Below are 27724 nucleotides of genomic sequence, written 5' to 3'. Positions count from 1 at the left end.
CGCTAGATCGCGCAGGGCACAGGCTCTTTTGTTTTTAATAACACACTGCCGGGCGGTAACTTCCGCCCAGCAGTGTGTTCGGTGACGTCACCGGCTCTGAGGGGCGGGCTTTAGCTCTGCCCTAGCCGTTTTACTGGCTAGGGCAGAGCCAAATCCCGCCCATCAGTGCCGGTGACGTCACCGGGGTTCCTGTCAGCCCCATGGAGAGCCCGGTACGTCACTGGAACTCAGAAAAATGCCTTTGCCCTGCGCGATTTAGCGCAGGGCAAAGGAGAGCATCGGAGCATGAACTGCTCCGATGCTCATGTCAGGGGGGCTGCCTGGGTGAAAATGGAGGGATGTCCGGGTTCAGCTCTGAACCTGGACAACCCCTTTAATGATGGAGTTTGCTGTCATCGCCGTTCCCAGTCATTGCAGTCGAGTGTGTGCTGTTTGGTGCAGCTAGCACCTGCTGTGTATGGGGCAGGCTCACCGCCACAGTCCGCATTGTCTCAGCGCCACATAGTGAGTGGGCACAACGCCGCCTGCGTGGTCCGGCTTATCCTAAAACCCAGTGACAGCTCATCCTTTCTATATGGCCCCTTCTCTCTCTGTACAGGGAATGAATGGGTCATTAGGTAAGGACCTTACTAGAGTGAAGACAGGCCAGCAGCCAGCAGTGATGGAGGAAGGCAGCAGTAGCCTCACTCTCTCTCACTGAGGGGCTGGTCAGGAGCACGGAGCACTGTGTGAGGAGGAGGCGGGGCCAGGACCGCAGCACCGCAGACTGGCACAGTGAGAGGCAGGACGCTGCATGGCCGGGCTAATCATAAGGCAGCCGCCCGGGACGGTTGGGACCTATGCGGTAATGTCTGCGGTGTGAACGCTCCGCTGTGTGTGCGCGGCCGCAGCTTCCCCCCCCATATCCTCTGCCTCCGGCTTCGGGGAGGAGCAGTGAGGATAGGCGGGGACGGTACAGCAGCAGACACCGCCCGGAAACCACCAAGGAAGACCCAGGGTGAAATCCTGAGATTGCCCGGCGCTGGCGCAGGAACTAACGGATCCCGCCCGGCAGAGCCCTCGTTGTCCGGCCGCACTCCGGCGCCCCCGCCCTGCATGACCCTGGCCGCGGTATAACGCGCCCCGCTGACCTTGTCACCCCCGCCCCACCATGTCTGCCTCCAAGAGCCTCCAGCAGTGGTGCTCCCAGCAGTGTGCCGGCTACCCCGGGGTCCGCATCTCCGACCTCAGCTCCTCGTTCCGCGATGGACTGGCTTTCTGCGCCCTTATTCATCGTCACAGGCCTGACCTCATGTAAGTACCGCCCCTTCCTGGGTCCAAGAGCTCACACTCTATCCCAAGTCATGCTCCCATAGCTGGAGACTGCACTGCCGCGCTATAAACTAGGTAACTGCTGGTGACAACCGTCCCTGTACAGTCAGCAGAGGAGCTGCTCAGGGCAGGTTGTCAGAGGAGGCACTGGTTCTAGGGCAGCAGTAACTATCCCTCTAATGTCTGCGTTCATTGTTTTGACAGACCGGCATCGGAGCGCGTGGTCTGTGACGGACCGGCGTCGGAGCGCGTGGTCTGTGACGGACCGGCGTCGGAGCGCGGGGTCTGTGACGGACCGGCGTCGGAGCGCGGGGTCTGTGACGGACCGGCGTCGGAGCGCGGGGTCTGTGACGGACCGGCGTCGGAGCGCGGGGTCTGTGACGGACCGGCGTCGGAGCGCGGGGTCTGTGACGGACCGGCGTCGGAGCGCGGGGTCTGTGACGGACCGGCGTCGGAGCGCGGGGTCTGTGACGGACCGGCGTGTGATAGACCAGTCAGTATCGGAGCGCGGCGTCTGTGACAGACGGGTATCGGAGCGCGGCGTCTGCCGGTATGCCGGACAGCCTTATACAAGGGGTTGGTGACTATACCAGGAGATCACCAGTAAGGTTGTGTTCACACACCGGAAAACCTTAAATGCTGCAGATCTGACTGCGATTGAGCCCCTAACATGCAGACACCCACCGCAGTTACTGTACAGAAACAAATCTGTAGCGGTATGAAGGGCATCGTGTATTCCTGTTAAAGGGGTTCTCCAGTTTCAGGGGGACCCTTGGGAGCCCTCTGCAATAAAGAACTGGTAAGGAACCTACCTAGTGATTCCTGGTTCTTCTGGCCGGGCTCGGTTTACCTGGCTGCAATGGTGACATCAGAAGACCACTGCAGGCAGTCACTGGCCTCAGCTGTGCAGCCATCAGATGCTGACGACAGGACGTCATCACTGCAGCCGGGTAAATAGAGCCTGACCGGGAGAACCGCATTGGAGGTGTGGGAAGCTCAGTACATAGTAATGTATACAGTTACCACCGAACTCAGTGCAAGCTGTAAAAATCTGACAACTGCAGTACAATGCTATGGCTTCATGTTGGGAGCAGGAGTTCAGCACCAAGCTCCCTCTCCCCACAGCCCCCATAGCAGTGGTGAGGACTCTCCTGACATTGCCCCGTGCCAGACTGTGTAGGAGCACATTTTTGAGACTGGTATGCTGTTTTCAGTCACTCACAGGATCTTTTGTAACGTGCAGTTTTCCTTTTTTTTTTCTCCTGAGGAACATTCAGTATGACTTCATTACGAGCGCTGCTCTGGAGGCCGCATTATTTACTCACTTGCTTTCATGTATTTTTCATATCATGATTGTGAAATGTTGTACATTAATAAAGTGACCATTTTGTTTCTATTTGTCACTGTGATGGATTACTTCAACCTAAGGACCAGAAGGTCACACCAGACCACAGGTCACAAGTCGGTCATTATTCTTTTTGCCGTTTCCAATGCGAGATGGGACTTGGGACTGACCCTGGGGACCATGCTTATGAAAACAGCCGATGGCACCTGCGCTCTGCTGCTCCTGTAACTCCCATTGTGGAGAATCGAAGCTACGCAGACGGCGCTGCTTCTGTAACGCCTGATCAGCTGCTTCCGTAATCCTGGCCACTAAGGCCGACGCTCAGTGTCTTCTCGCTTTGGAAACCCATGAAAACCCCTCAAAAAGAATAATCACTGATTTGTGATATGTGGTCTGGTCTGAGCGCCTCTTGATGGCCTGACGGCCATATAGAAAGGATGAGCTGTCACTGGGTTTTAGGATAAGCCGGACCACGCAGGCGGTGCTGTGCCCACTCACTATGTGGCGCTAACGTCCGACCAATTCAATACCGCAGAGCAACAGATTCCACCGACATATCTGCCCTTGGTAGGGGAACCCTCCCTGTTGAACTGTCTGCATGGACATGTAAGGCGGCTTCCTTGGTGTCTTAGGTCCCTTTCACACGAGCGAGTTTTCCCGCGCGGGTGCAATGCGTGACGTGAACGCATAGCACCCGCACTGAATCCTGACGCATTCATTTCAATGGGGCTGTGTACATGAGCGGTTTTTTTCACGCATCAGTTCTGCGTTGCGTGAAAATCGCAGCATGTTCTATATTCTGCGTTTTTCACACAGCCCTGGCCCCATAGAAGTGAATGGGGCTGCGTGAATAACGCATTGCATCCGCAAGCAAGTGCGGGTGAGATGCGTTTTTCACTGATGGTTGCTAAGAGATGTTGTTTGTAAACATCCAGTTTTTTATCACGCATGTGAAAAACGCATCAAAACGCATTGCACCCACGTGGAAAAAACTGAACAACTAAACGCAATCGCAGACAAAACTGACTGAACTTGCTTGCAAAATAGTGCGAGTTTCACTGAACGCACTCTAAACGCATCCGGCCCCAATCCGCAACGCCCGTGTGAAACCAGCCTTATGTGTAGACCAGGCAAGTATCTGTTCGTAAATGGCCCCCATAGCTCTGGTTCTCCTGATCAAAACATTGTTTTTCTTTTGTTGATGTTAGGCCCCGTTCCCAAGTTATGACACTTTTTCTTAATATGCAAATTAGGTCTTCGGTGCAATGAGGGCGTCACCATTTCTATGGTTGCATCCAAGCTCCACTCATTTCCGTGGCCAGACCCTCCGTGGCTGCTTTGATTGACAGACCAGGCAGTGGCAAAGCAGCCAGGAAGGGGCTGGTTATAAAAATGAGTGGCGCTTGGGTGCAACCAGGGAAATGGTGACTCCCTCATTGCACTAAAAGCCTAATTTGCATATTAAGAAAAAGTATTATAACTTAGGAACATTATTAATCAGCTAGGTGTCTACACAAACAGTTGGATAGGAAGGTCGCTGGTGACCCTTTTAAAGGGGTTGTCCTATCTCTTTAGTGCCGCTGGGGGGCGCTTCCTGGCTCTTCAGGTTGGCAGCACAGGCAGGCGATGTTGTGATGACGTCATTCCGCTGCCGATAATGAGGTCTCATTTCTATGGGATGTATCCACGGCAGGGTATGAGTGTGATTCACGCTTGCTGTGCGCAGTCATACATGTATTTATAGTCGCCACACGCATTATCTATGTGTCATATGTTATCCATTGCTGTAATACCGGTATCGGGTGGGGCTCATCTCACTTTACTACATTGTAGACTATTTCAGACATCTAGATATCTAATAGCTTCATGGGGCAGGTGTCCTGTGGGCAAAAAAAGTGGCGATACATCTTGTGGCATTTTTTGACACAAATGGACGTCTGCCAGTTGTGATTTTTATTTTATTTTTTTCCCGCAAAGTTGGCGCCGCGCGGTCCTGGCTTGTGCACAACGACCATATTGTGGTCCACAAAGTATACGGATGGCTTCCATGTGCATTTCTTATCTTTCCTCACTCCCATCGATAGAAAGGGCTGTTCTTGTCCAAGTTCACACCGACCCTCACCGCTTATGTCACCAGTCAGGTCAGACTTCCCGGTTTAAATTCCAGGGTGGTCAGAAGTAAAATAGCAAGAAATTCACATGTAGCAGCAGAGGAGAAGAGGCACAGCGGCCCTCAGCAGTCCACATACAGGTCCTTCTCAAAAAATTAGCATATTGTGATAAAGTTCATTATTTTCTGTAATGTACTGATAAACATTAGACTTTCATATATTTTAGATTCATTACACACCAACGGAAGTAGTTCAAGCCTTTTATTGTTTTAATATTGATGATTTTGGCATACAGCTCATGAAAACCCAAATTTCCTATCTAAAAAAATTAGCATATTTCATCCGACCAATAAAAGAAAAGTGTTTTTAATACAAAAAAAGTCAACCTTCAAATAATCATGTTCAGTTATGCACTCAATACTTGGTCGGGAATCCTTTTGCAGAAATGACTGCTTCAATGCGGCGTGGCATGGAGGCAATCAGCCTGTGGCACTGCTGAGGTGTTATGGAGGCCCAGGATGCTTCGATAGCGGCCTTAAGCTCATCCAGAGTGTTGGGTCTTGCGTCTCTCAACTTTCTCTTCCCAATATCCCACAGATTCTCTATGGGGTTCAGGTCAGGAGAGTTGGCAGGCCAATAGAGCACAGTAATACCATGGTCAGTAAACCATTTACCAGTGGTTTTGGCACTGTGAGCAGGTGCCGGGTCGTGCTGAAAAATGAAATCTTCATCTCCATAAAGCTTTTCAGCAGATGGAAGCATGAAGTGCTCCAAAATCTCCTGATCGCTAGCTGCATTGACCCTGCCCTTGATAAAACACAGTGGACCAACACCAGCAGCTGACATGGCACCCCAGACCATCACTGACTGTGGGTACTTGGCACTGGACTTCAGGCATTTTGGCATTTCCCTCTCCCCAGTCTTCCTCCAGACTCTGGCACCTTGATTTCCGAATGACATGCAAAATTTGCTTTCATCCGAAAAAGTACTTTGGACCACTGAGCAACAGTCCAGTGCTGCTTCTCTGTAGCCCAGGTCAGGCGCTTCTGCCGCTGTTTCTGGTTCAAAAGTGGCTTGACCTGGGGAATGTGGCACCTGTAGCCCATTTCCTGCACACGCCTGTACACGGTGTCTCTGGATGTTTCTACTCCAGACTCAGTCCACTGCTTCCGCAGGTCCCCCAAGGTCTGGAATCGGTCCTTCTCCACAATCTTCCTCAGGGTCCGGTCACCTCTTCTCGTTGTGCAGCGTTTTCTGCCACACTTTTTCCTTCCCACAGACTTCCCACTGAGGTGCCTTGATACAGCACTCTGGGAACAGCCTATTCGTTCAGAAATTTCTTTCTGTGTCTTACCCTCTTGCTTGAGTGTGACAATGATGGCCTTCTGGACAGCAGTCAGGTCGGCAGTCTTACCCATGATTGCGGTTTTGAGTAATGAACCAGACTGGGAGTTTTTAAAAGCCTCAGGAATCTTTTGCAGGTGTTTAGAGTTAATTAGTTGATTCAGATGATTAGGTTAATAGCTCTTTTAGAGAACCTTTTCATGATATGCTAATTTTTTTAGATAGGAATTTTGGGTTTTCATGAGCTGTATGCCAAAATCATCAATATTAAAACAATAAAAGGCTTGAAACTACTTCAGTTGGTGTGTAATGAATCTAAAATATATGAAGGTCTAATGTTTATCAGTACATTACAGAAAATAATGAACTTTATCACAATATGCTAATTTTTTGAGAAGGACCTGTATATCTTTACCTTTATTGTCCGGATCCATGTCTCTATGCGAGGTTTTTCTAAGAATGTAGTAAAGGATATCCGTTTTACGGACTGCGGAGTGCCGCGGTTACACGTCTTCTCTGCTGTTTCTTTTTACTGGCATGTGTTTCTCTCACTGAGGAGTGTGACCCATGTCTAGATGGAAAGCCTTACAAGACATGTTAATGCTGAAGACCTGGGTGAACATCAATCCAGACAAATTATCTAGAAATGGATAAAATCCAGGACTGGTGCTGCTCTCCTGAGAAGTGGGGGTCCGGTTAAAGGGAATCTGTCCACTACAACACACGTTGGGGTACATTTATTAAGGCCGGCGTTGTAGGCACTGGTTTTAATAAAGCCCCATAGCTAGCTGAGGGTCCACGGACGTTATGAAGAAGCACAGGCCTAAGGCCCCTTGCAGACAAGTGTGAGCGGATTAGGTCCGGATGCGTTCAGTGAAAAATGTGCGATTTCGCAAGCAAGTTCATTCAGTTTTGTCTGCGATTGCGTTCAGTTGTTTAGTTTTTATCGAACGTGTGCAATACGATTTAATGCATTTTGCACGCGTGCGATAAAAAACTGAATGTTTTTAAGGAAATCTCATCCACATGCTGAGGAAAATATCAGCGCAGATATTAAATCCCTTACATGCAGATTTCTGCCGCGGGTTTCGCCCTTTGCAGTGTTCATGGTGAAATCCGTGGCAGATCCACAGCAAAATCCATGATAAATCCGCATGTAATTCATGCATTTTGGCTCATGGATCATGGATTTTATTTTGGGGGAGTGGGGGGTGAAGTCTCCAGATTGAAGCGGTCGTAGTATAAGTAGTGTGACATCCTTCTGGCTGACATTTATTCTCTCCTCTCTTCCTCAGAGACTTTGATTCACTGTCAAAAGAGAACGTCTTGGAGAACAATCGCTTGGTGAGTTGTGGGCTGGACGTGGAGGTCGGGAATGAATTGTGAGCACCGTGACCATGGGTCCTGTCACACGGTTCTCTACACGTGACCAACATCTGTGATTAGATGTGATTACCATCTAGAGTCAGTCTCTTCCTCATTCTTAAACGAACCCCTATATGACTAGTGCATCCTGATATGTAAGATCAGTAGATGGAAAGTCCATAGTACTCACCCACTGATACTCGCAGTAATCCTTTTATTCCAGTCTTCTGAGCTGGTATTACCCAGGAGACACACGGTCACTGGCTGTCCACATCCTCTGATGTTTTTATTAAGGTGGTTAAGGGGTTCTGTATTTTCCCAGTGGTTTATATGGAGGTCAGTGTCCCTTTGGTGCATGTACACTGTCTGTCCAAAAAAACAGTCGCCACCTGGATTTAACTAAGCAAATAGTTCTGAGCCTCCTATTGGATAATTACTGCATGAGCTGGCAAAAAGTTATTTAACCCCAACTGGTGCAAGGAGTTGCTTCTCATTTCTTATACAACCATGTCTAAAGACACATCTCGTGGTCGTGGAAAAGATGTTAGTCTGTTTGAGAAGGGTCAAATCATTGGCATGTATCAAGCAGAGAAAACATCTAAGGAGATTGCAGAAACTACTAAAATTGGCTTAAGAACTGTCCAACACATTATTAAAAACTGGAAGGATATTGGGGACCCATTGTATGCGAGGAAGAAATGTGGCGGGAAAAAATCCTGAATGATCGGCGATCACTTAAACATTTGGTGAAATCAAATAAAAAAACAACAACAGTAGAGCTCAGGGCTATGTTTAATAGTGAAAGTAAGAGCATTTCCACACGCACAATGCGAAGGGAACTCAAGGGATTGGGACTGAACAGCTGTGTAGCCGTAAGAAAACCACTAATCAGTGGGACACACCAGAAAAAAAGGCTTCAATTTGCTAGGGGGCATAAAGATTGGACTCTGGAGCAATGGAAGAACGTTATGTGGTCTGATGAGTCCAGATTTACCCTGTTCCAGAGTGATGGGGGCATCTGGGTAAGAAGAGAGGCAGATGAAGTGATGCCCCCATCATGCCTAGTGCCTACTGTACAAGCCTGTGGGGGACGTGCTATGATCTGGGGTTGCTGCAGTTGGTCAGGTCTAGGTTCAGCAACAGTATGTGCTCCAAGAATGAGGACAGCGACTACCTGAACATACTGAATGACCAGGTTATTCCATCAATGGATTATTTTCTTCCCTGATGGCACGGGCATATTCTAAGATGACAATGCCAGGATTCATCAGGCTGAAATTGTGAAAGAGTGGTCCAGGGAGCATGAGACATCATTTTCACACATGGATTGGCCACCACAGTCACCAGACCTTAACCCCATTGAGAATCTTTGGGATGTTCTGGAGAAGGCTTTGCGCAGCGGTCAGACTCTACCATCAGTGCAAGATCTTGGTGAAAAATTAATGCAGCACTGGATGGAAATAAATCTTGTGACATTGCAGAAGCTTATCGAAACAATGCCACAGCGAATGCGTGCCGTAATCAAAGCTAAAGGCGGTTGAACAAAATATTTTTGCTGGCGACTTTTTTTTTTTTTGCACAGGCAGTGTATAAAGGTGCTGAGAACCTTCACTTCCATCAGAGCATGCTTCTAACCAATTTAAAGCTGTTTTCTGGGAGTACAATATAGATCACCTGTACTCATGTACTATGCATTAAAGGGGTCATCCAAGATCTACAATGCCCCCCATATGTCCGGGCCCCTCACAGAGGTTGTACTTACCTCGCTTCCTGACGCCGCTGTATCTCCCTGTCGCGCGGATGAAAACATCCGGCATGGGAGGGGGAGGCACAGCCAATAGCAGGCCGCGACAGGGTTGAGCCTCCCTAACCTCATCCGCGATGCTAGGGAGGCTAGTCCCCGTCGCGGCCTGCTATTGGCTGCCCCCGAACGCCTGATGTTTTTATCCACGTGACAGGGAGATGCAGCGGCAGCCGTACCGGTATAAGAAGCGGGAAGCGAGGCAACATCTGTTAGGGGCCCGGGAATATGGGGTATTACAGATCTTGGATGACCCCTTTAAGCCTCATTCACACGTCAGTGTTTTGGTCAGTGTTTTCCATCAGTGATTCTGAGCTAAAACCAGGATTGGATCCTCCACAGACATGAGGTTTAAGGGAAGATCTGCTCCTGTTCTGTGTTTAGAGCCGCACCTGGTTTTGGCGCTAAATCACTGATGGAAATCACTGACCGAACACTGATTGTGAATGAGGCATAAATCTGCCAACTGGGCGCTAAGGAAGTGCTGTAATGTGATGGAGACCTTCCTGGGAAACCCGTGCTGTGTGTGGACGAGCATTATCCCGCCATAGGAGACAACACATGGCGGCAGCATGTCCTGCAGATAAGCAATGGCTCCCCAGATCATCACAGCAGCAGTTAGGGCGGTGTGTCACACAACAGCAAAGACGTTCCACGCGAGGCTCCATGCTCGAATCCAACCAGCATCGGATCCCAAACAGAACCGGTTCCAGTCCATAGTGAATGGGTGGCGTGGCACCATATTTCCTTCTGCTGCGCTCCTGGAGATGGTGGTGTGTGGTGAAGGTGCCACCTGTGCCTGGATGGTTGACAAGGAAACTGGGATCAAATGATCCTCTCTACTGGTGGTCTGTCTGGGCCGCCCGGAGTCTTTTCGCCATGTGTGCGTGCCCTGATCACTACCACTGCTCCCAGACCCTCACAACAGCCTAGATGGCAGCCGGGGGAAGCATTTTATACCTTCTGGTGGCAAGACCCCATTATATCTAATCAGACACATCTACCTGCGGAGACGTACAATAATCTGACATTTCTATCAGATGTATAACACGTTTTTATTATATAGACCTCAGTAGTGTCCTGATTTTACATTTTCTTTCCAATCATAGAAATAAACGTAGCAAAATGTATGTGCAACGTGTGGTCTGTCAGCATATTGGTGCGGCCGGGTCCAGCTGCTGTGGATCATTTCTGCCGTGAATCCATTGCTAATTCCCGGAAAACCGGTGGCAAAATCCGTAATGTGTTACATGTGGATTTTGCTGCATATTGGCCCTGTATTTCAGGATGTACACCGCAAAGTGTGAAATCAGAATGACCGTGCTACAGATATTGCGCTCTGATTACCAGGGACGTGTGGATACAGTTTTGATAACCCCATCCACTTGTGCTGTAAATTACATTTCCAATGTGGAAACTTCACAAATTAGCAGCATATCCACTGGATATGGACACAAAGCTGAGTCAGTGTGTCATCAATATATCATCCGAATTAGGCCTCGTGCACACGACCGTCTGAAAAACACGGATCTGCAAGATAATAATACGTTTTTTTGCAGCCCAATTGATTCTATAGGTCAGTGGTCTGCATTTTACAGGCAAGCATAGGACATGTTCTATCTCTTTGCAGAACGGACATACGGATGCAGAAAGCACAGAGATCATCCATTGAAGTCAACTGGTCTGTAAAAAAAAAAAAAAGATGCAACCCGGACGTCATCCATATTTTGCAGATCCTTGTTTTGCGTACTGCTAAATACAGGTCCTTCTAAAAAAATTAGCATATTGTGATAAAGTTCATTATTTTCTGTAATGTACTGATAAACATTAGACTTTCATATGTTTTAGATTCATTACACACCAACTGAAGTAGTTCAAGCCTTTTATTGTTTTAATATTGATGATGTTGGCATACAGCTCATGAAAACCCCAAATTCCTATCTAAAAAAATTAGCATATCATGTAAAGATTCTCTAAACGAGCTATTAACCTAATCATCTGAATCAACTAATTAACTCTAAACACCTGCAAAAGATTCCTGAGGCTTTTAAAAACTCCCAGCCTGGTTCATTACTCAAAACCGCAATCATGGGTAAGACTGCCGACCTGACTGCTGTCCAGAAGGCCATCATTGACACCCTCAAGCAAGAGGGTAAGACACAGAAAGAAATTTCTGAACGAATAGGCTGTTCCCAGAGTGCTGTATCAAGGCACCTCAGTGGGAAGTCTGTGGGAAGGAAAAAGTGTGGCAGAAAACGCTGCACAACGAGAAGAGGTGACCGGACCCTGAGGAAGATTGTGGAGAAGGACCGATTCCAGACCTTGGGGGACCTGCGGAAGCAGTGGACTGAGTCTGGAGTAGAAACATCCAGAGACACCGTGTACAGGCGTGTGCAGGAAATGGGCTACAGGTGCCGCATTCCCCAGGTCAAGCCACCTTTGAACCAGAAACAGCGGCAGAAGCGCCTGACCTGGGCTACAGAGAAGCAGCACTAGACTGTTGCATGTCATTCGGAAATCAAGGTGCCAGAGTCTGGAGGAAGACTGGGGAGAGGGAAATGCCTGAAGTCCAGTGTCAAGTACCCACAGTCAGTGATGGTCTGGGGTGCCATGTCAGCTGCTGGTGTTGGTCCGCTGTGTTTTATCAAGGGCAGGGTCAATGCAGCTAGCTATCAGGAGATTTTGGAGCACTTTATGCTTCCATCTGCTGAAAAGCTTTATGGAGATGAAGATTTCATTTTTCAGCACGACCTGGCACCTGCTCACAGTGCCAAAACCACTGGTAAATGGTTTACTGACCATGGTATTACTGTGCTCAATTGGCCTGCCAACTCTCCTGACCTGAACCCCATAGAGAATCTGTGGGATATTGGGAAGAGAAAGTTGAGAGACGCAAGACCCAACACTCTGGATGAGCTTAAGGCCGCTATCGAAGCATCCTGGGCCTCCATAACACCTCAGCAGTGCCACAGGCTGATTGCCTCCATGCCACGCCGCATTGAAGCAGTCATTTCTGCAAAAGGATTCCCGACCAAGTATTGAGTGCATAACTGAACATGATTATTTGAAGGTTGACTTTTTTTGTATTAAAAACACTTTTCTTTTATTGGTCGGATGAAATATGCTAATGTTTTTAGATAGGAATTTTGGGTTTTCATGAGCTGTATGCCAAAATCATCAATATTAAAACAATAAAAGGCTTGAACTACTTCAGTTGGTGTGTAATGAATGTAAAATATATGAAAGTCTAATGTTTATCAGTACATTACAGAAAATAATGAACTTTATCACAATATGCTAATTTTTTTAGAAGGACCTGTACATATGGTGGTGTGCATGAGACCCCACAGGTCAGTAATATTGATGGGCTGTCTTCTGGGGAAGAATTACAGTTATTGCATCCAGCCGTCTTATGTACTATCACATACAGATGCATCCGAATTTTAATCACTCTCTCTCCATAGACTTCAGTGGGCATTTTCCATGCGCAAAATGGAAGCAAGTATTTTGTGTGCCCTTGTGGGTAGCGTTTAGGAGGCATTTCTGCTTTGTGCACATTTCTTGTGAGAGCTTTCCATATTCCTATTAGGACAACCCTAAATGACTGTCCACGTGAAATGACAGCACAAGCATTTACTTGCGTTTTCCAGGGCGCTCACCCAGCTGTTCCTGTAACCACCACAGAAATGTGTGGAATGGCAGCGCACAGCTCCTGGCCATCGTGAAAGCGCCGGTGAGGTGGGGCAGGACAGAGGGGCCTCCTACTGTATGGATTTTGCGGGGGTCCCGGTAGTCGCACTCCTACTGATCTAGCATTCCCATGGAATGGTGAAGCGTGTTCACAACTGAATACTCCTTTTACATGACATTTACTCAGGCCATATACATGTATATACACGTAATGACTATCCCTAGCTACAAATGTGCCAACCTGCTATACTTTGTGTCACACACTGGCGCGGTAAAGCACACCAGCGCCAAGCCGAATGTACAATTTTCCAGTTAACCTGAGAAGCAAAGCAAGCTGGCTATACACATTACAGGTACAGGATGTTGGCCGAACCTGCCAACCAGCTAATGGGTATGGGGGCCTACCTGCTCCCCTCAATGGCAGTTGTAAAGGTAGATATTGATTGGGCAAGTTGGCTTTCAACTACTTGATCCTTTTTGTTCTCGGGGAGATAAGCCGCTGCCAGAGGAGTGTGGCATCTGCTTCCTTCCCCTACTTCTACTGAAAACACATGCTTGCTTGACTGAGCCGATCGGGCATGTAGATCAGGGATCCGGAGAGATAGTTGTCGGCTGTACAACCATTCTTATGTGTATGGTCAGCCTTAAAGGGAACCTGTCACCCAAAAATCGCCTATTAAGCTGTTTACAGTACCTTATAGTGCTGTATAGTCGTTTCCTGATGCACTTTTTGTTAGTTTTGCAGCATGTATGCTCAGTCAGAAATCGATGTTATATTCAGCTGCTGCCCCGTGCTTCAAGTCAGGCTTGAAGTCACGGGGGCAGCGGCCTCGGCGTCTTACATGGCCCTCTCCCCGCCCCCTGCCTCTGTGACTGACAGCCGAAATCCGATTCCGGGACCGCGCTCAACGGCCGCATGCGCAGTAAAGGGCGGCAGGAGCGCGGTCCCGGCTGCCGCGCGTACTACGCGCCGTCTTACTTTCGCCGCACTGCGCATGCGCCCGACATCCTGTATCAAACGCGCCCGCGCCCGGCATCTGGGCGCGGGCGCGTTTGATACAGGATGTCGGGCGCATGCGCAGTGCGGCGAAAGTAAGATGGCGCGTAGTACGCGCGGCAGCCGGGACCGCGCTCCTGCCGCCCTTTACTGCGCATGCGGCCGTTGAGCGCGGTCCCGGAATCGGATTTCGGCTGTCAGTCACAGAGGCAGGGGGCGGGGAGAGGGCCATGTAAGACGCCGAGGCCGCTGCCCCCGTGACTTCAAGCCTGACTTGAAGCACGGGGCAGCAGCTGAATATAACATCGATTTCTGACTGAGCATACATGCTGCAAAACTAACAAAAAGTGCATCAGGAAACGACTATACAGCACTATAAGGTACTGTAAACAGCTTAATAGGCGATTTTTGGGTGACAGGTTCCCTTTAAGGCCCCTTTACATGGCCCGATGTCGGCAATCGTCTGCTCGTCAGTGAAGGAGATCTCTGTATTTACATGCAGCGCTCTCCTCCACAGTCTGGGGAGGAATGATCACTTGCCATCTCTCGTCTCCATACAGAATCAGTGTTTGCTGGCAGCAGAGGCTGTTTAGATGGCACGATCTGCTGCCGCCAAACGATGATTTAGGTAGGTGACCACACCAACATTCCTATTACCCGATGAACAAACATATTTTTACTCGTTCATCAGATAATTGGCGGCACCTTTACAACGAAAGCTCGTTAGTGATAATCTGCCCGAACATTGGGCAGCCTAAAGGGGCCTTTAGTTTTGCTAAGAGCCCTTAGATGAGTAATATCAGTGACCGGTACAGAGAGGAAGCAGGGAATGATATTGTCTCCCCGACTTCCTCCCTGTTATTTCCTGTTACTTATATAGCATTGACTTGTTTCGTAGCACGGTAGTAGATTATAATCAGTCAAATCGGACCCTGTACCCAATAGGGTTTACAACAACATACCAGGCCCAGCTTTGTAGGAATCCATTTAACCCATCGCAGTGGGAGGGACATGGAGAACCCTGTTGAGATTTGAACCCAGAGCCACTGGGCCTCACACATGACATTATTATAATGTCACAGGTTTTCACAACCGTTAGAGATTTTAGTGGCATAAGGGCTCATTCAGAATGCCATGGTGATTTGTGCTCAGCAAATTGTGGATCCGCAAAACACGGATACCAGGCATGTGCGTTCCGCAATTGTGGACAAGAATAGGACTTGCTCTATATTTCTTGCGGGGCCGCCGGAACAGAATGCGGAAAGCCTACGTTGTGCCATCTGCATCTTTTGTGACACTATTGAAATGAATAGGTCCGCACCCGTTCCGCAAAATTGCATAACAGATGCGGACCCGTTCATACGGTCGTCTGAATGAGCCTTAACACTAGGTATTTCAGTTCCCTGTTACAATTGTAAAATTAGATTGTCACCCTGGTAAAGGGGTTGCCCAGCAGGACACAATTTTTATGTAATATCTAAGGGGCAAAATGGGTTAAAAAATAATTGATCATTAGTCACTTCCCCAATTCTGACACTTACCAGGTCCTCTCTGGACTCTGCTTCCCGGCTTGATACTCAGAAAGTGCGAAGAGATGGCTGGTCAGCCAATCAGTGACAGGTCACCGCGAATGAGTAGGCATCTCCCACCATTTCTGGTGTGTCTAGCTGGGGTCCAGCGGGGACCGGATAACCATTGGGACAGCACCAGTGAACGGATCAGTGAGGTGTGTAATGTGGTGGTGGTGTGTTTTTTTGAGATATATATATATATATATATATACCATTGTATAAAAATAAAAAATTCAGGCTGCACAAGCCCTTTTAAGTACAATGTGCTATTAAAGCAAAGTTCTATTTGTATTGTGGATGGAAATTGGTTAAATAAAGCAGTCGCGGTCTTCACACACCGAGGAGGTCTCAAAACTATAATTCCATTGTCCTTTATATTTCATTTAGCAGTTTTTGAATATGGAAGCAGATAGAAGAATATTCAGGAAAGTTTAGACTGTGATTGCTTCCGCTTTCATGCACACTTGGAAAGACAGGTTTTTTGGCAGCCGCCTGGGTGTGTCTGCATGAAACATGTATCGAAGCTGGAAAAGGCAGGATTTGCCAAGGGCATGATATCACAGATGAAATATGACACTCATCCCGGCAGACATTCCAAAATTCAGAGGAGTGGGACGAAACGAGTCCCAGACTTTCTTTTCCCTCAAAGCCTGTCATTGTTTAATCTGCTTTATTGAATGTTTTACATAGGAAAAACCAGAGCAAAAAGTAATAACCAGACATGTACAAAGGAGCGGGGAGTAAGATAAGAGGTCTAGGATGTGCCAGAACTTTATGATCAGTGATGATCCGATGGTGCCCTCACCGATCCTGAGAAGAGAGGGACCCAGCACTGTTTCACTGCTGCAGCCCCTTCCTGCATACGGCTCTGCATGCGCAACTCCAGTCTAGTGACCAGGGCCTGCTGATGGGCAGGTGTGAATAGGCAAATAGAAAAAATCCTGAAATCGGTACAAACCTAAGACGACAAAAGCATGAATTGACATTTCATAGCAAACAACGAGTTGAGGTGGAAGCTATCAGCAAGGAGGCAACAGCATCAGTCCAGAATGATGGCTGTGCTGATGATAGACCAAATGAATGTAGGAATTCACCTCGTCTGATGTATTAGTGCAGGGTGAACAAAGCCTAAAGGTCCATTTACATGGACTGATAACTAGGCCAGTTTTTGGGGATGAGGGTTTGTAGAAAAGCTCATTTCTGATTGGCCAAGTTAGGCTACTTTCACACTAGCGTTCTGCTGTCCGCTCGTGAGCTCCGTTTGAAGGGGCTCACGAGCAGACCCGAACGCCTCCGTCCAGCCCTGATGCAGTCTGAATGGAGCTGATCCGCTCAGACTGCATCAGTCTGGCGGCGTTCAGCCTCCGCTCCGCTCGCCTCCGCACGGCCAGGCGGACAGCTGAACGCTGCTTGCAGCGTTCAGCTGTCCGCCTGGCCGTGCGGAGGCGAGCGGATCCATTCAGACTTACAATGTAAGTCAATGGGAACGGATCCGCTTGAAGATGACACCATATGGCTCAATCTTCAAGCGGATCCGTCCCCCATTGACTTTACGTTGAAAGTCTGAACGGATCCGCTCAGGCTACTTGCGCACTTAGAAATTTTTCTAAGTTATTAATGCAGACGGATCCGTACTGAACGGAGCCTCCGTCTGCATTAATATGATCGGATCCGTTCAGAACGGATCCGATCAAGCGCTAGTGTGAAAGTAGCCTAAGCGTCCGCTCATCTGGTGATCGTGACTTTTGGCTGACACCTGCTGCATGTAAATGTAGCTCTTACCTCATCTGACAAATGGATAATTTCCTGTAACATTGGTCCGTGTATAAAGGACCATTAGAATGATCTTCAAGTCAGTCTGATTGCAGAAGAATTATTTTTCACATGGGTGTCATGGTTTTTGCTCGGATAAGATGCAGGTGCGTTGCGGGAAAATGCGTGATTTTTCCGCACGAGTGCAAAACATTGTAATGCGTTTTGCACGTGCGTGAGAAAAATCGGCATGTTTGGTATCCGAACCCGGACTTCTTCACAGAAGTTCGGGTTTGGGTTAGGTGTTGTGTAGATTTTATTATGTTCCCTGATAACATGGTTAAAAAGGAGGGGTTAAAAAATAATAATAATAATTTAACTCGCCTTAATCCACTTGTTCGCGCAGCCGGCATCCCTTCTGTCTTCTTCTTTGAGGAATAGGACCTTTGATGACATCACCACAGGTCCTTTTCCTGTGCACAGCAAAGATGAAGACAGAAGAAAAGCCAGGCTGCGCAATCAAGTGGATTAAGGTGAGTTATATTATTATTTTTTAACCCCTCCCTATTGTATTATGCATTCTGTATAAGAATGCTATTATTTTCCCTTATAACCATGTTATAAGGGAAAATAATAATAATTGGGTCCCCATCCCGATTGTCTCCTAGCAACCGTGCGTGAAGATCGCAGCGCATCCGCACTTGTGGATGCTTGTGATTTTCACGCAGCCCCATTCACTTCTATGGGGCCTGCGTTGCGTGGAAAACGCACAAAGAGGAGCATGCTGCGATTTTCACGCAACGCACAAGTGATGCGTGAAAATCACCGCTCATGTGCACAGCCCCATAGAAATGAATGGGTCCGGATTCAGTGCGGGTGCAATGCGTTCACCTCACGCATTGCACCTGCGCGGAAATCTCGCCCGTGTGAAAGGGCCTTAGTATGGCAAGTTCATTCGCCCAGATTCTGAAAGAGGCCTAGAGAAATGACTGCAGAAATCATCCAATTCAGATATATGGGCCTGTTTATTTGCAGAAATCCCTGTGAAGAATGTGCCTCACTGACTATAATGGGATCCGGCGGTGCGTCGACTTCTTTCCGGCATAACTGCTGGGCATGCAGGACTTTTTGTCCGTCTGAAGCTGGCACTTATGCAGGAAAGTGACCGGATCCCATTATAGTAAATTAGGGCCGGTGGTGCACGGCTGTGCCGGACCCAGTGAAGGCCGTTGCTCTGCCAGATCAGTTAAACACAGATGTGACTCAGCCCTTAGTAGATGTAACAATGAGAGCCCCTTCAGGCAGCTGATCGGTGGGGTGCTGTCAAGAAGCCACTAGCACCACTTATCTAAAGACAAACCATAGGAAGTTCAACCTGTCTGATCCCCAAATTGGAGATATCAGGGTGGTAATCAGAACGCAGCTTTCATTTTTTAAACGGGGTGGAAAAATGGAACCTAATGAAATAAAGTGGATCTGCTGTGTTATTCAAACAGATCTGGCTTAAAGGATAACTGTTGTATAAATATATATATTTTTTTTTTGGGAGTATTGGATTGTGGTGATTAATATCTCCTTGGTGGCCCTATTTCAACTTTTCACTGTGTACTCAATTACCCCTTAATTCCACAGTTTTGTTCCCTGTACTGCCTACTTTTACCTGTGCTTAAAATCAGGTTGCTATGCAGGGTCCGTCTATGTGTTGACGGACGGAGGACGCAGAAGCACGCAGCCTGCAAGGTCAGATTACTGACAGCCAGGGACTGTAAGTAAATTATTAGAGCCAGGTCCTCCCCAGCAGCTGATAAGTGTCTGGGCTGAGTGCACCTCTCCCTGTCCCAGCGCTTGGCAGACGCTCCCTCACTCAGCAGACTGGGACAATGCAGAGTTGGAGCAGCGCAGATCAGGGAAGGGAGATCTGCCGTCTGCTCAGTGTATAAATGAAAGCAACATGTGGTAAGAGGACCCCTTTATGCTGCAGGAGATTAACCCTTTAGGGGGAGGGCTCTGGTTACTGATACTTTTGGGGGGCTATTGTTACTGGCTAGTGAGGGCAGGCGGGATTAGCCTCAGGATGAGGGCAGTGGCGGCCATCTTAACTGAATAGTGAAATTGCAGTTTTATGCAGACTGGTTGCTAAGGGCTGAATCTTATTAAATATGGGGTAAGTCAGTCTAATAGTAACTGATTCTGGAATATCATGTTATTAGTAACTACATATATGAAAATTTAAATTAGGGTCTAAATATGACAGTTATCCTTTACGGCTACTCCTAAAGGCATCATGTAAGTATCTTCCTGCTTTAACCCCTGAACATTGGCACTGCAGGGGACCCACTAGGCTGCTACTCCTTGAAATAGTCTCTTTTCAAGAAACTGCTGACACATGAAGGTCGAGAGACACCAGTGTGGAGCACCGAGGGATCAGGCACAACTGTAGTCAGGGCAGGCAGAGTTTGTGCAATCTGATAAACAGTCCAAGGTCAGGGTGGGCATCTCGGGGTCAGTACAGAGATCAGGCAGTAAAGAGCCAAATCCAAAAGTAAGGCTACATGGACACGACTGTGTTTTGTGGTCTGCAAAAAAACATGATGACATCCGTATGCCATCCGTTTTTGTTTTTTGCGGATCCATTGTAACAATGCCTAAAACGGACAAGAATAGGACATGTTCTATTTTTATTTATTTTTTTGCAGGGCTACGGAACGGACATACTGATGCGGACAGCACACGGAGTGCTGTCCGCATCTTTTGCGGCCCCATTGAAGTGAATTGGTCCGCATCCGAGCCGCAAATACTGCGGCTCGGATGCGGACCAAAACAACTGTTGTGTGCATGAGCCCTTAACTTCAGGCGTATTTTTAATGTAGGAACTCATGAATTTTACGGACAGATGTTTTTCTGCATCTTGTGGGTGAGATTTGTTAAAAGGGATTCCACAATTTTGATTTTGATGGCCTATTTTCCGGATAGGTCATCAATATCAGATTGACGGGGTCCAACTCCTGGAACTCCTACCAATCAGCTGTTTGAAGAGGCCACGGGGCTCCTGCAAGTGCTGTGGCCTCTTCGTGGGCCAGTGATGTCATGTTCTCTGGTGTCATGTTATCAGCATGTCTTACTAGCACTACTGCAGACTGGCAGGTGACAGAACCACAAAAAGCCAAAACACACACACACACACACACACACACACACACAGCACAGAATATTTGTAAAAGAACATTATCAAGTGCCATTGGAGGTGCCTGTTTATTACCTTATTCTGGGCTAGAGACAAGTTCAGCACTTGGTATTTTCCATTAATATATAAACCTGACAAACAGGGATTACATTATGTCTTGTAGTTTCACAGTGAAGTGAAGCATGCACAGAAAATAATTCTACTGCAAGTGCCCTGGAGGTGAAGTGCTCTCTGCATTGAGCTGCTTTACAGCCCCTCCCCTCTGCTCTGAGTGACAGCTATAGCATCCAACCAGGATCGGTCACAGTGAAGATCTGTCCAGGGCACTAGAAGGATCAGAATCTGGCAGAACAAAAGTTGATATACCCACTACTCCTGATGATAAAAGCTCTGCAGAAGGGTTGTTTGTTCTGCTTTTTCCAGTCCCTACTGAATGCAGTCAGCAGTTTTGCATGGTCAAAACTGCTGACAAATCCCCTTTTATAAGGGTAATAATAAAAGTTTCTATAATCTGCATTGCTATATTGCACTTTTGCATAGTAGACCAGGGAGAATGCCTGTTTCATGCAGCGCCGCTTAGGCCCTAGCATATTAAAACTAGCTCAAAGGTGTAGCGGTCTATCCGATTGCTTCAGGTTTCATAAATGTCATCCTGGTATTAGTTCTGCCTGGGATTATTCTACATTTTATCAGTAGCACCTTCTCTATTTTGCCCATCCTTCTGTATCTAAGGGGATGTTCACATCGGTGGCAGCATATCCGACTTTCCTGGCATGCAACGTTTTTTGTCTAGCTGGCATTTGTGCTGGATCAGGCATGCCGGACATGTGAATGTAGCCTTACAAGCAGATGTAGCAAACCAAATGAACAGACAGGTACTAAAGGTATAATTTATGAAGAAAAACATGCTAACGCCACTTTTCCGAGGTAGCGAAAAAGGGGGTGTGGCATGGGCGGGCCGGCCCTTCCCCTTTAACATTTTCTACGCCAGTTTATGGGGAGGGAACAAAAGAGCTGGCGTATGTTGCAGGGCTGGTGGAAACAAGTGCCAAAGTTATGAAGAGACCTGCACCTGTACATAACTTTGGCACATCCGCCGCCATTGAAGGGGATTTAAGACCGGCGTCTAAATTACCAGTCTTAATAAATGACCGTCTAAGTGAGTAAAAGTGTAATTTACAATACTACAGATAAATGTAGCTTCTGAGAAGCGCCACCATGCCTTTTTTTCGTGGGGGGTAGTCAAACCATTGAAACTTAGAAAGCCTTGCTATAGCTATGCATAGAAAGGTTCAGATCCAGACCACTGTCCTAAAGGGGTTTTCTCATCTCAGACAATGGGGGCATATCGCTAGGATATACCCCCATTGTCTATATCGAGAACTGAGCCCCGAAATTGAAGGAGGGCACACCGCGCATGCGCAGCCGCCCTCCATTCATTTCTATGGGGCCCCCGAAAATAGCCGAGCGCTGGGCTTTTGCCGTCTGCCCCATAGAAATTAATGGGAGCATGGTCTGCGCATGCGTGGCACGCTCCCATTACCTTATATGGGAGAGGCTGGGATTAGCACTTGGTGGTGGACAGACCCCGGGAAATCTGGGGTCCTCCAGCCACAGCGCTCCCTGCTCAGTTCTCGATATACCACCACTGGGACCCGCACCTATCAGACAATGGGGGCATATCCTAGCGATATGTCCCCATTGTCTAAGATGGGAATACCCCTTTAAATTGCAATTCCCCAAGTCAGTGATAACATTGTGAAACATACGTGTTTAAGGGATTGTCTTTAGGAGAATTGTCGTGGCCATGCCTAAAACTTCTTGTCAAGGGGCTGTACATTTACTGAACTCCTTCATCTCATGCATATGCATTGCAAGCTTCAGTGTGATATCACATCACAAAAGTGAGTGGAAAAGTCAATGAAAAGTATCTTACCATTGTTCAGGTAAATTGTTCAGAATCAAGATGAGGATTGCTACATCTGTACATAACATGACCAGTGCGTCTATTGAATGGGCGCACGTTCCTTATTAAAGACGGTGTGGGTGTTGTATGAAGGGGTGATGGGATTGATAGGTCACTGCTAGCAATGTGCCCTAAAAACAAACTGAACTGCATTTTCCTGTTTTTCCAAGTCGGCTCAACAAAAGATGCTTGTGTGAGGCTACAGCGCGTGCAGGATCCTGAGCGTCGGAAGGGAAATATTAGCCCTGTGCTTTAAGGGAAATTGGACGACGTGTCAGTATGAATTGGGCCATTGTGTAAAACTCACAATCCTTGCACTTATTTTATGAAAATGTGACACACAGTAGCAGTTCATCTGCTGTAAAAATCCTTCCTGACATACGGGTCTACAAGGAAACAAACTGCAGCAGTAGAAAAGGGACCGATGAGTGCAGGATCAGACTACACACAGGTTGTAGTCTGTAACCATGGAGACGCATAGGTTTGCATCGAAGCTGTATCCACAAAACTGCAGAATAATTTTAATCAAGGCTATCTGCATAGTTGATTCATCTTTATAGCATTTTTGGATATCAAGTTTGGATATTATAGGTAAGATTTTCTTAATTTTAGAGTCTTTGTTTTTTAGAGGGCTTTAACTTCATATTACTAAGGGCTCATGCACACAGCCGTTGTTTGGGTCTGCATCCGAGCCGCCGTTTTAGCGGCTCGGATGCGGACCCATTCAGTTCAATGGGGCCGCAAAAGATGCGGACAGCACTCCATGTGCTGTCCGCATCTGTTGCTCCGTTCCACGGCCCCGCAAAAAAAATTATAACATGTCCTATTCTTGTCGGCACTTTGCGGACAAGAATAGGCATTTATATTGACCGCCCCCCCGTTCCGCAAATTGGGGAAGGCACACGGGCGGCTTCTGTTTTCTGCGGATCCGCGGTTTGCGGACCGCAAAAAAACAGAACGGTCGTGTGCATGAGGCCTAAATCTTCTGTTTGTATGTGATATCACATTAACCCCTTCCAGACCTCCGCTTTACATGTATGGCAGAAGTCCAGCATTTGAACATGGAGCCTGCTCAGAAGCAGGGCGGACAGACACCCGAAGCTAATGTCTGTGATTGGCAATGCCGATCACAGACATTTAACCTCTCAGATGCCATGGTCAGTTGTGACCACGGAATTAGACAGGCTTTTCCCAGGCAGTGATTCGCTCCAGTAAAACGCTGAAATGGTTTCAATATTTTAGCAGAAATTGATGGATGCACACACAGGTTTTAGGCCAGTTTTCTGGTGTAAATGCCATAATAAATCCCCCTCCCCAAGTGTTGCGTGTAAATAAAGGCACACCAATATTAACATAATGGGGTAGGATCATGCCTCTAGATTCCATCGTCGTCCGGCTTCCTTCCTAATGTTTCCTGTATACCTTAAGTAAGGGCGTTCTCCCCACTGCGCAGAAATATATATCACTGTCTTGGGAGACACGGTTTATACAAAAACAAGCTTCAGGCCGGATTTGCCGACTCTGCTGTTACTACTGATATTCTGCTGTCCTTACAATTTCTTGCTCTGTGTTGTCCGTTATCTTATTACTGAATTCCGTTTATCACAGTCTTCCTGGGTTATAGTTTATTGTCAAGTAGACATAATATGTGTGATGTGTTTTGGCTCTAACGGGATGCATGTTCGAAAAAGGCTTGTGTTAGAGCTGAAACACGTCACATGTGACCATAAACTAAGAAGATTTGCAAAATATAGTGAGTGTGGGACGCATTCCCTAGGCACCAGCACCACGCCATTGTAGAGCGGAGCGCCCTTTAAACAATTACATAGTCTTCCTAGGTTGTCATTTTCATATTGTCTTTCTTTTATTTTTCAGGCTTTCGAAGTGGCAGAACGCGAGTTGGGAATCCCAGCGTTACTCGATCCAGAAGACATGGTGTCCATGAAAGTGCCAGACCGGCTTAGTATTATGACCTACGTATCCCAGTACTACAACAATTTCCGTAACTCTAACCCAGGTGATGGCATTGTAGGTGACAATGGGTGTGAGGGCAGATTATTGTCCATGATCATTAAAGACTTTTTCCCTCTACACCAGGACTCCCTCAGCTAAAACAAACTTCCCCAGCAGAACCTGTTCATGGCCAAGACATGGCTCCCCAGGTAAAGCAAAGGGTTTGCAGAGGGAAGTACTGATGATGCTTCTAAAAAATGGCACTACAGGCGGTTTTGCTCTAATGTCAGCAGTTCTGGGAAACTATGACTGTGAACTAATATATATGGTTTTGACTTTGTAACTAGGATAAACTGGAACCTACCAGTGCCGCCACCCGTGTGGCTCCTAGCAGCACCTGTGCCTTATGCCAGCAACATGTGCACCTTGTGCAGCGTTACCTAGCAGAGGGAAAGCTTTACCACCGGCAGTGCTTCCGGTATGTGCCATTCTTTGTTCCTGTTTGTAGACATTAGATTTCTATTTTCTGTAGGTTTGCATTATTACCAGCAGTGTTTGTAGGAGGTTGAGGAACTTTTCTATGATTGTGAACTTGTCCATTTTATTGACCTCCAATGATCAACAGAATGTAACTCTCACTGGGGCACCACGGCCTCTTCTCTACAGTACCCGGCGCAATCAGCTAACATATAAGTATGGCTGTGCCTGGTTATACAGCTGTGCCCTATTCACTTGAAAAGGCTTATCTGCAGGAGCTCGCTTTGTCCTACTCCTATAGATGTCGGTATGGCGGATGTTAACAAACATTCAATGGGGTTCTCCAATATATATCTATAACTAGAAAAGTACCTGGCACTGCCCGAGCATGGAGTATTAGTCTGTTTGTGTGCTTATTGGATCTGTTCCAAGGGTGCCCAGGAGGCCAATCTATGCGTTTTTTTTTTTATTATTATTATTTTTGTTTGTTTTTTTACCAGAAAATCGCTAGTAGCACTATATACCCCGGCAGTTATACACTGTTTATTTTATTTTTAACTTTGTCCCCCATAACAGTAACTTCCACAGCACTCCACCCACTTAACTGTGACCTCCACAGCACCCAGCCCCCTTAACTGTGACCTCCACAGCACCCAGCCCGCTTAACTGTGACCTCCACAGCACCCAGCCCGCTTAACTGTGACCTCCACAGCACCCAGCCCGCTTAACTGTGACCTCCACAGCACCCAGCCCGCTTAACTGTGACCTCCACAGCACCCAGCCCGCTTAACTGTGACCTCCACAGCACCCAGCCCGCTTAACTGTGACCTCCACAGCACCCAGCCCGCTTAACTGTGACCTCCACAGCACCCAGCCCGCTTAACTGTGACCTCCACAGCACCCAGCCCGCTTAACTGTGACCTCCACAGCACCCAGCCCGCTTAACTGTGACCTCCACAGCACCCAGCCCCCTTAACTGTGACCTCCACAGCACCCAGCCCCCTTAACTGTGACCTCCACAGCACCCAGCCCCCTTAACTGTGACCTCCACAGCACCCAGCCCCCTTAACTGTGACCTCCATATCAGCCTGCCCTCCTATCAGAGACCTCCACATCAACGTGCCTCCTTAATACTGAAGAAAAATGTCTGAGTTGTTATGGAAACTTGGTATTTGTTTCAGCAGAAATAACATGCATTTATTTGGATTTCACATATTTCTAGGTGTAAGGAATGCTCTGGTACTCTACTTCCTGGTTCATACCAGCCTGGTCCTGAGACTGGCACATTTGTGTGCACCCATCACTACCGACCACGGGCAGGCACCAGCAGTCCTGAGTCTGTGGAAAAAGGCTCTGTGGAAACCAAGGTCTTGTCTCCACCAAAGCCACGCTTACCACCAAAGCCACCTCTTCCCAACAAACCACAGAAAGAACCTGATGTTGACTCCATATCAGACACACCACCAGTGGCAGCACCAAGAAGAAGTGATGTAAACCCGCAACCTCTGCCACGAGCTCGATCTGTCGCTGGGCAAAGCCCAGTGAGGCCAACAAGTGTTATAAATGGTAGGATAATAAAATATGATTACCGTGGTGTATCTGAATCATTGCTCACCTGAGACCTTCAATGTATGTTTAAGTACAATTTATTTCCTTTTTCTTATTCCATGAAGGTGACCAGCAAGTGATGACTCCACCAGTCCCTAAACCAAGAGGCAGAAGAAGGTCTTCAGATGGGTAAATAGCTATAGATTTGGAAGGAAAGGTTAATGTCAACCAACGTTAAATGTTGAAATTTAAAGGGGTATTTCATTTTTTTTTTTATGTATTTGTTTATACAATAGGAAATCATAAAATTTTCAAATATACATGTATTTAAAATTCTGCATACATACCTTACTTATATCAGGCAGTTTAACCCTATATTCAGAAGAATGTTAAAGCCCATGTATCAGTCCTATGTAATGTATCCATGTTCTAACTGAAACATGGCAACAATCATGTGACACCCTACAAATTATGCAATTTGTAAAATGGCGGCCTGTCTGTAGGTGATGTTATAAAATGGCTGCCTGTCTGTAGGGGATGTTAATAAGATATGTTTCTACACAGACACTGACACATGATGAGATACTACTGCAGGTACTATTACTGTATATGTTCTGCCTCTCAATATTCTACTATTCACCTGTTAGATACGTTAACTGAACACCAGGTCACATGATACTTGGTAGGATCACATATTTAGTTCTATCCATTTTAAAGAACTAAAATGGGCCGTAACATTCTTTTACTCTAGGGAGAGGCTACTGTATGCATATAATAAAGGTCTACAAGCAACATTTTAGATACATGTATATTAGATAATTGTTCAACATCCTATTCTCTAAATAAATAAATGTAATCATTAAAACCAGATTACCCCTTTAATGCTTTGCAGGTTGCACGTCAGGAGGGAGGCGTTCAGGCTTACCTACAAGATGACCATGATGGGGGACATAGTGGATGTGGGAGTTTGTGGGGGGTGGGTACTGCCAATAGGATTGAAAATCACAAACGATCCATCTCCTCTCTCTTTTGTATCCATATGTTTGGCTCAAAAACTGTATCAGAAAGTGCGTGTGTGATTCCAGACTAAATGGTATGGTAGTGAGGAAAGCGCTGACAGTCAGGCGGTCGGTCTATTTTGTATGTCTGAAGGGACAGAAATGGGATGTATAACCAGGTAAACGCTGATGATCAAATGAAGGGAAAGCAGACTAGAGAACATATACATCCCATACCCTCTCAAAATGATATATACATGTTTTAAAATTTGACCCGATGTGTTAAGTGTAATTATTGCATAGCTCATTGC

The 27724-nt window shown here is 47.1% G+C and overlaps 1 protein-coding gene across 1 annotated transcript in view; it reads left to right on the top strand.

Moving 5' to 3' along the window:
• The first annotated feature begins 346 nt into the window (after window positions 1-346).
• Window positions 347-27724, top strand: part of MICALL1 (MICAL like 1) — a 40371-nt gene continuing 12993 nt past the window's right edge. Inside the window, exons 1-7 of the mRNA XM_044300595.1 lie at window positions 347-1293; window positions 7407-7455; window positions 24313-24454; window positions 24535-24599; window positions 24738-24868; window positions 26090-26433; window positions 26541-26604. Of these exons, the coding sequence (XP_044156530.1) occupies window positions 1151-1293; window positions 7407-7455; window positions 24313-24454; window positions 24535-24599; window positions 24738-24868; window positions 26090-26433; window positions 26541-26604 (938 nt within the window). The 5' untranslated portion in view covers window positions 347-1150. The remainder of the gene's footprint in view (window positions 1294-7406; window positions 7456-24312; window positions 24455-24534; window positions 24600-24737; window positions 24869-26089; window positions 26434-26540; window positions 26605-27724) is intronic.

This window comes from Bufo gargarizans, chromosome 7, assembly GCF_014858855.1.
Source record: "Bufo gargarizans isolate SCDJY-AF-19 chromosome 7, ASM1485885v1, whole genome shotgun sequence".
Classification (NCBI taxonomy): Eukaryota; Metazoa; Chordata; class Amphibia; order Anura; family Bufonidae; genus Bufo; species Bufo gargarizans.
This window is presented reverse-complemented; position numbering and strand designations above follow the sequence as displayed.